The sequence below is a fragment of the Penaeus monodon genome, chromosome 4, assembly GCF_015228065.2.
Source record: "Penaeus monodon isolate SGIC_2016 chromosome 4, NSTDA_Pmon_1, whole genome shotgun sequence".
Taxonomy (NCBI): domain Eukaryota; kingdom Metazoa; phylum Arthropoda; class Malacostraca; order Decapoda; family Penaeidae; genus Penaeus; species Penaeus monodon.
This window is the reverse complement of record NC_051389.1, coordinates 1,671,297-1,681,296: the sequence shown is the minus strand read 5'-3', so window position 1 is coordinate 1,681,296 and position 10,000 is coordinate 1,671,297. Positions and strand designations below refer to the sequence as shown.

The following is a 10,000-nucleotide window of genomic DNA, read 5'->3' as shown; positions in this document are numbered from 1 at the left end:
GAAAATATGATTTAAGTTAAATTTATGATGATTCATAAACATTTATTTTATCCTTTACTTATACTGTCAGTTTAATGGCTATAACTCAGGATGATGAATTGCATAATTTGGTTTATATGGTCATTACTCTTATCCCAAAATAATTACATATCAAGCATTTTTATCACTTAATCGTTAAAAATACTACAGCGCTACATAGTATATTTATGTGAATATTTAATGCGAGTTAGGTATGCTCATATTTATGTGTTTATTTATTTATTTATTTATTTTCAAGTACTTGTCTGCATTTTTTTTATATATCCAGATTTTTCTCCTTTGATTGTATTTATACAATTTTCTCAGCAAACATTTTGATGCTTGTCATTTTAGGCAGTTTGGATCATGTAAATTAATTAAGTATTTTCATCTCTCAATACTTCCATGAATATTTCTATCAGTAGCAACTTCAGGACTTAATCCCCTGATCTTGTTCCTTTTCCCCAGATAAAGCTTTCCTTCAGTATGATGTTCTAGATCCAGCCACAGGAGCAGTCGATCTACAACATACTGTAGTTCCTGAGGTGTTTCGAGGACAGGGAATTGCAAAAGTTCTTGCAAAGGTATCATCATCATCATCACACAATTTAATTTTTTTTAATCCCACATCTCACCTCACAAAAACATCCCTACATTCTGTATATGATGAATTTGTGAAAAAAATATTTATATATTTTTGTTCACTTCTTAATTAGTGTTTACTACTGAACATACCATGATTAAAAAAATTATCATAACCTCTTCAATATATCATATTATATTACACTTGTAACTTTTTCTTTGTATTCATTCCAGTGATCTGATAAAATCTCTTTTCTTTTCAGACTGTGATGGATCACTTTGCTTCAAGGGACAAACACATGAAACTTACATGTTGGTATCTACAGAAGTTTTATAAAGAAAACCCTCTTCCAGCATACAGTGGAAAGATAATTGAATAACCCCACAAGAAATTAACAAGAGGAAATAGCTTCTATTTTTCCAGGCTGACTTATATTTTTGTATGGTAGTTAATTTTATGAGACAACATCTTTATCCTGTAATATCCCTTTTTGTTGATAAAAGGTTCATTTGATTAATAAAGTTCTGCATTAACCAAATATAGTTTTACAGACCATCATCATAAGTTGAATTTGAAAGTATAAACATTAGTGATTAAGTTGATGTAGAAATAAAAATGAGTATGCAAATAATAAAGCTGACATCATTTTATTGATGTTCTAACTGATACAATAGAATTTCAACATTTCTTATAACTGAAAACTAAGCTTTCATGGTTGGTAATTCCTGTTCAGTTCTCATCACCTATTGCAACTTTTTTTTTCATATGCTTGTTATCTGATTTAGAATCTGTCATAAGACATTGTTTCCAGCGACAAGTAAAGAATGAATGAAATCTTATGCACTTCCATAATGTCAGTTTTACATTTTCTTTTTCCATGGTCCCTCCTTATTCCTGTCCCTATCCAGTGTGTGATGTCCACCATTTCATGCAACTTTTATGTATGTAATTTTCTGCCCATTTCTTATGTATATAACCTGAATATTGCAATGCTTTTTCAGAAATGGGTTTCAGGTCTTGTAAGCTAACATTAATTTTTTAGACTTATTAAAGCCAAGAGTCTGTGCATAGATTTTGCTGTCCACTGTTTTTTCTTTCCATGCACACATGGCCGTACAAGTATTTAGTCGCCAAGGATCCTATTGCTAAGCCTACATGATCTTTTCTATTTAGCCCATTACATGAAATTTTAGGAAAAGTTATTTTTTACTACTTATAATACTTTTATTTTTATAACAACAACACTAATAATAATATTTACAAAAATATACAAAGAATGCAATTACTAAGTAGGATCATGTAGGACTAGTAACTGGCTACTTGGTGACTAAGCAGAGATGAAATATAATAATAAAGCAAAACTACTGTGGACATGGCATGTTCCTGGTGCCAATAGTGTGTCCAGCTTCCAATTCTATTAACATATTTAATCAGCAATAGAGTGATGCCTATAGGCTTCAGGTTACATATATATATATATATATATATATATATATATAATTATATATATATATAATGTATATATATATTATAATGTATATATATATATGTATATATATATTATAATTATATTATATATATATGTATATATATATGTATATATATATGTATATATATATGTATATATATATGTATATATATATGTATATATATATATATATATATATATATATGTATTATATATATATATATTGTAATATATATATATATATGTATATATATATAGTATTATATATATGATATATATATGTATATATATATTATATTATATATTATATATATATTATATTATAATTTTATATTATATATATATATAAATATATCTATTAATATTATCTATTTTGTATATTATATTATATATAGTTATATATATTAATCTAATTTTTTATATTCTTATATATTCTATCTATGTATTTATTTTTCTATTCTATTATTCTATATTATCTCTATTCTTTTATATCTGATATATATTTTCTTATTTCAGTCTTTATCTTTCTCTATATGTCATTATTATCTTTATTGTCTATTCTTTCTTATCTATTATATATTTTATTATATTTTTATCTATATTATTATTTTTATCTTTTATTTATATATATGTCTATCTACTTTTTCAATGTATAATCATGTCTATCTCTTCTTTTGTATATATATCATATATCTTATATATATTATATCTATCTTATATATTCTATTATATATATATATTATATACTTATATATCTTCTATATATATTGTATATCTTATATTATATATATATATATGCTTATTCTATTATATATATTTATTTTATATTATTATCTATATATTATAGTATCTTTCTATATTTTATCTATATAGTTTATGTCTATTCTACTCTTATCTTATCATGTCATATATCTATATTTATATTCTATGTCTATATTATCTATTCGTTTCTCTATCTCATGTTATTATACTACTGTTCTTCTCTCTCTGTATCTTCTCTCTGTTCTATTCTATTATCTTTTCTATGTATACTTATCTATCTTTCCTCTCTCTCTTTATCTTTCTTCTCTCTTATAATCTCTACTCATTTCTCTTTCTCATATTTTCTGTCCTTGTATCTCTCTCTCTGTCTGTCTTTCTCCTTATGTATCTCTCTATTCTTCTCTCCTTCGTCTTCTCTTCTCTCTCCTTCTCTCTGTCTCTCTCTCTTCTCTCTGTCTCTTCTCTCTCTTTCTCTCTCTCTTATCTTATCATATCTCTCTCTCTTCTCTCTCTTTGTCTCTTTCTCTTCTGTTTCTCTCTCTTCATGTACTCTACTCTCTTCTGCTCTCTTCCTTTCTCTTTCTCTATCTCCTTCTCTTCTCTCTATACTTCTTACTGTCTCTCTCCTCTATGTATCATGTCTCTCATCTTTCTCCTTCACCTTTCCTTCTTTCTTCTACCTTCTCTCTCCTCTTTCTGTCTCTCTCTCTCTCTCTCTTGTACTCTCTCTCCCTTTTCTCTCTCTCTCTCTGTCCTCCTCTCTCTCTCCTTCTCTCTATCTTTTCTCCTCTTTCTCTCTCTGTTCTCTTTTCTCTCTCTCTGCCTCTCTTCTCTCTCCTCTTCTCTCTCTCTCTTTTTCCTCTCTTTTTTCTTCTCTTCGTTTCCTCTTTTGTCTCTCCCGTTTTTTTCGCATCCTTCTTTCTCCCTCTCCTGCTCCCTTTTCGTCCCCCTCTGTCTCTTCTCTTTTTCCTCCACCTTTTCGCTCTCCTTTCCCCCCTCTTCCCCTCCTTTTCTTCTTTTTCCCCCCCTTTTCCCCTTTGGCCCTTCTCTTTCTTAAATTTCCCCTTCTTTTCGTTTTCATTAACTATGTATATATATTATATATATTGTATATATTATGTATATTTATTTTTGTATATATATGTATATATATGTTTATATATTTTAAAGTTTTTTTTAAAAAAAATTTTTTTATATGTTATATTTTTTATTTATATATATATATATTATTATATTATAATTTTGTTATATATATATATATATCTATATATATATTATATATTATTATATATATATATTATTATATATATATATTATGTATTATCTATATTATTATATTATATATATAATATTATATATATATATTATATATATTTTTTACTGTATATATTATATGTATATGTATTTATTGTATATGTATCTATATTATATGTATATGTTATATAAAATATTATATGTATTATATTTTATTTTTTTAAATTCTATATATTGTTATATATTTATATGTCTATATATTTGTATATATCTATATGTATTTTTCTATATGTTTATATTATGTTTTGTTGTTTCTGTTATATTATATTATTATATATTATATATATATATATATTCCTCTTGCTTTTGTATCTTTATAGGGTTAGTTTCCAAACAAATAAAATATTTATGCTCTATAAAGTTTATTTTTAAGGCAATCAACACTTCTTTGGTCTACATAATAAATGATAAAATTAATATTTAGTACAACTATGTAGTACATTATAAATTTTACCATACACACTTTCAGATTCAATTTATGACCTTTAATAATATTCTGGATTACTTCAATCAGATCCACTAATTAAATAAATATAATCATTTACACAAAACCAAACCATAAAACAATAGATATTCCAAATGCATCTTGGAAAAAGTAAACAACTTAATGCTTTAGTCTTGTATTTTCAAAGTATCCTGCAATGTATAAACATGAATTTGAAGAGGGAAATACTGTACAATCTATTACTATATAATAAATATGTAATACAAGCTTAGATACAGTGAAATTATCAGGTGAAAGATAGAAAACAAAAAACATGTTTGCAGTCACTACAATGCTCTTTAAATTTGGCCTTTATACATAGTCCACTTTTGACAGCATTGTGTGAGAAAAGAGCTTACAAGAATTAATATCAACAGGTAACCAAAACTGGTAGATATGTAAATCAACCATTTTTTTCCCCGACTCGAATACACCTTAATTCATTCACAACTATACACTATGAAAAAAGTACAGCAGCCATTAAAAAGATTTTGCTAAATAAATAACTTTTGGACATTCAGTCCCTGGAAAAAAAAAAAAAAAAAAAAACATTTGCTCCTTCTGTGTCTAGAAGTCCTTCAGCAATTCATAAATATATACATTTTCTCTCTTAGTATATTACAATAATAATAATAATAATAATAATAATAATAATAATAATAATAATAATAATAATAATAATAATAATAATAATAATAATAATAATAATGATTATTGATAATGATTATTAATAATGATTATTAATAATGATTATTAATAATGATTATTAATAATGATTATTAATAATGATTATTAATAATGATTATTAATAATGATTATTAATAATGATTATTAATAATAACAGAAAATAATTATAACAATATTAATAACAAACAAAGTAACATCCTTAAAAACTGCAAAGTTAATACAATAACAAAGCTCTTGCAATGCAACTGACAAGCACATGGAATGCACAACACCTCTGACGGCACTCAAATTTACGACATGTCAAGACACACAATCCACTTCTGTTCTTCAAAGAGCTGCAATACTTATCTCAGGAACTCGAGTAGTTTATCTGAAACTTATATTCTTCAAACTCCAAACATTCTGATTCTAAAATAACCAATAACTATTATTCACCAATAATTTCATTTCTTTTACTTATACGGCTCACTACAACAGCTACAACTGCTTTAACTCGTATTTACAAAACAAAATCCTAGATATATTTCTATCATTCTCAAGAATACCCCCCCCCAAAAAAATAAGAAAAAAAAAAAGAACAAGCATAAATATTTGTACCAATAAATGCAATATTAACCCTAGTAATATGCTAGTAATATTCTTTCCAAATTGTACTGATATTCATTTCAAGTTTATAAATTCAAATAGCCTATTGGTGCTCCACATATTTTCTCTTTATCTTTTTAAATGCAAAATAAAAGATTCTTTACTCATAACACATCCACAAATCATTGAGAAAAAAAAATCTTGATAAATATTTTAAATAAGTGAAAAGAAAACCAAGTTATAAAGAAAAAAAAAAAAAAAAAAAATGTCTTCCTCATACTTATGTAAAGCAAGACAAATATCTAAATCATTATGGACTGATATGCATGAATGTGACTGGTTGTGATTGTGAATGTGTTAGTGTGAGAAAAATTGAGTAATACAAGTATTAACACAGATACAACTACAACAAATGCACACACGTACTCATACAACAAATTTCAACCTCTTTGCCTTCAAAATATCTGAAAGCTACAATAGCCTTCGTGAACATTTAAAGGAATGTTTGTGTGATCACATACATAAAGTACATTTTCTTTTAGCAAGCTTAGACAAAGAAGAACCTCACTGCCATAAATATTACATAAAGGTAACAAAAACATTTCATGAAATAGCAACAAAAATAACAGACAAGCTTATGCTAACAATCATTCATAAAACTGATTTGGCATTCTCTGTAACAAACCTGTAATTCAAGAAATAGTTTGTACAGTTGGGATTTTGGTTATATGTGAACATTATTGGGAAGAAATTTTGAAAATGGCAATAAATTTATACACAACAAGAATTAAATATATTTAAATAATAAATGTGTAATGAACAGTATATAAAGGTAGTTTTCCTTCTTAATTATGTACCTATATATAACATAAAAATTTAAAACTGTAGGTTTTTCACAAACAAATTTTTTTTCACTTCTTTTACAGGTGGGGTAAGGAGACTCTCAAAAAAAAACTAAGATAAAATTTATAAGCAAAGCAACATTTAATTCAGATAATTTACCTACAATCCTTTCCCTGCAACATTCACCCTTAGTTCAATGCAATTTTCAAAGGCATTACTCATAAGTCCATTATCCAATAAATCACTTCATAATCAGCATCTATTTCCCATGATCCCCTTTTTCAATCATTCCCTTTTATTTTCAGTATCTGGCTTCACGTCCAAGCCAAAAAGAACCTATTTTACTTCAGGAAGACAATAATGCAAATCTTACTTCAAAATAGTTCAGGAAAACTTGTACAAAATGAATGCTAGTTTCTTTTATAACTTAACATAATTGTGCTCTCCTACTCATCAAAATTATAAATGCAAGCCTGTTCTCTGTAATATATATTTATGAGAAAAATGCAGTATTAATAATACACAGGGACATAAAGGGTTAATGTCTAAAGGTAAAAAGAGCAATGATAAAATAATAATTTAAATACAATAATATAAAATGTTTAACAGTATTTGCTCTTGAGAAAATGCATATAGGCCTATTGTGAAAATGCTTCTATAAATCTGGGAGATCAAATAAATGAAGTAACCTTTGGATCAACAAAAACAAACAAACAAAACTTATTTCTCAAAATAAACCTATAAAAAAAAATACTAACAAAAAAAAACATCCTACAATGTACAAACAACATTATCTCATCTCATCTTTTAAAAAGGAATCAACAAATAAATAACAAAAAAAAAAAAAAAAAAAACTAATACCTTACACAGGAAACCCATTTTCACGGGAGCAGCAACAGGTGCATGTGTGTGGAGGGAGCAAACTGTAAAGCTACCTGCATTTGCTCACAATTAGCACAGAACTCCTAGTAACTGCCATTAAACACAACAGGTAGGATTTCTGGGTTAGCTACTACTGGAGAAACGCCTGCCTCTTTGCTCTTATCCTCTGCTCTAAAAAAGGAGGAAAAAAAACATCACCAAAAGTCAGATAATAAGTATAAGACAACTAACAAATCTGAAAACTAACTAAAATTGATTTCCTCTAAGTATTGGCAAGATGTATCAATATTAACTTGGTTCTGGCAAATAATGCTTGGAATTTTAAATATCAAAGATATCATAAAAGGTAGTCATGACAAATGTGAAACAAAATGCAAAGTAAACCCCATCGACACTTAAAAGCAAGGACAGCAATGTCAATGGTGAACATGGAACACTTCAGAGGCAAAATATGTTTTCACTCAAGTTTTCTAGAAGCAGCAGTTGTTTCTCAAAACTAATTTATACAGCTTAAAAAAAAAGCTCTTTACTAACTGCTACTTGACAATGTAATCTATAATAAGTTCGAAACCTTGTCAAATGATATCTAAAAATTTATATATGTACATGTATGGATAGATGGATAGATAGATAGATAGATAGATAGATAGATAGATAGATAGAGAGAGATGGAAACATATAGATAAAGAGATTGATAAGCAAAGAGCTATATAAATATATATCAATATACAAAGTAACAGACACAGAGATAAATGAAAAGTTATTGGGACACAGATATCAGGATATAAATATAAATATATATATAACATAAATCACATCTCAAAGCCAAAAACTTCAATAGAGTACACTGAGTAAATATAAAATCAAAATGCTCGCTGGGACTTATATTAATATAAAAGCAGTTGGCAAACAGCAGTAAAGGCCTACCAAGCGTGTGCTAGAATGTGCTACATGCTCTGCTCCTATTCATCGCATTTCGTCAAAGTAATATAAAATACCGAAACAACAATATGAGGGAATCACTACACCCATTACATTCACCTTGTTGGTAAATTCACTGGTGTAGTTATAGCTTTAAAAAGCATTTAGTTTACTTAACATATTTACGATTTGTCCAAAAATTATATGTTAGTGCTAAAATTGTGCCTGAAATTGCAAAGTACAGAGAGAGCACCAATTACCCAAGTAAAATAAAACAAAACCTAACATCCCACGGCAAATCAATTTACTAGTTGATTAAACAGGTCCATTTGTCCCACTATTATTTCAATGTCCTTACAGCCTTATCTCCATAGTTTCTTAGATGAGCAATAAGATTTAATTACATTATAATTTACATCTGCTTCTGTAAAATACTCAGTTCTCTACAAACCTTTGAACACTGAGGAAAAATCAGCTGACCTGCAAGTGCCCCATACTAAGGTTGCTAGCTATTCCTATGCACAAAATTCCCCATTTTACAAGAAAAAAATATTCTTTAATGGGCAGATCTATACCTTTAGGTATAGCATTATTTATGTATATATACATAATTGTATACATATATAATATCAACATGTATACATACTTACATGCACATTATATATACATTATATATATATATATATATATATATATATATATATATATATATATATATATATACAAATGTAAATAAAAATAAAAATAAAAATATATATGTATATGTATATATATGTGTATGTTTATATATACATATATGTTTATATATATGTATATGCATATATATGTGTATGTATATATGTGTATATATATGTGTGTATATATATGTATGTATATATATATATATATATATATATATATATATATATATACACACAAATATATACATATATATATACATATGTATGCATGTATGTATTTATGTATTTATGTATCTATGTATTTATGTATGTATATATACATATACATATATGTATATTATATATATACTATATTATATAATTCTATTTATATTATGTATGTATTTTATATATTATATATACATTATATATGTATGTATGCATGTATGCATGTATGCATGTATGCATGTATGCATGTATGCATGTATGTATGTATGTATGTATGTATGTATGTATGTATGTATGTATGTATGTATGTATGTATGTATATATATATATATATATATATATATATATATATATATGTATGTATATATATGTATATATATATATATATTTATATATATATATATATATATATATATATATATGTATGTATATGTATGTATATGTATGTATAGATATGTATATATATATATATATATTATATATATATGTATATATGTATATATATATGTATGTATACATGTATGTATATATGTATGTATGTATGTGCATATACATACATTCACACA

At 26.0% G+C, this 10,000-nt stretch overlaps 2 protein-coding genes across 2 annotated transcripts in view; one reads left to right on the top strand and one right to left on the bottom strand.

The window, feature by feature from the left end:
- LOC119599526 (protein NATD1-like) overlaps positions 1 to 1,139 on the top strand; it is a 2,502-nt gene extending 1,363 nt beyond the window's left edge. Inside the window, exons 2-3 of the mRNA XM_037916409.1 lie at positions 487 to 602; positions 864 to 1,139. Of these exons, the coding sequence (XP_037772337.1) occupies positions 487 to 602; positions 864 to 980 (233 nt within the window). The 3' untranslated portion in view covers positions 981 to 1,139. The remainder of the gene's footprint in view (positions 1 to 486; positions 603 to 863) is intronic.
- A 6,473-nt stretch (positions 1,140 to 7,612) lies between these two features.
- Positions 7,613 to 10,000, bottom strand: part of LOC119599518 — a gene marked incomplete at its 5' end in the record, with an annotated part of 9,888 nt that continues 7,500 nt past the window's right edge. Inside the window, 1 exon segment of the mRNA XM_037949283.1 lies at positions 7,613 to 7,797. Within this exon segment, the coding sequence (XP_037805211.1) occupies positions 7,710 to 7,797 (88 nt within the window).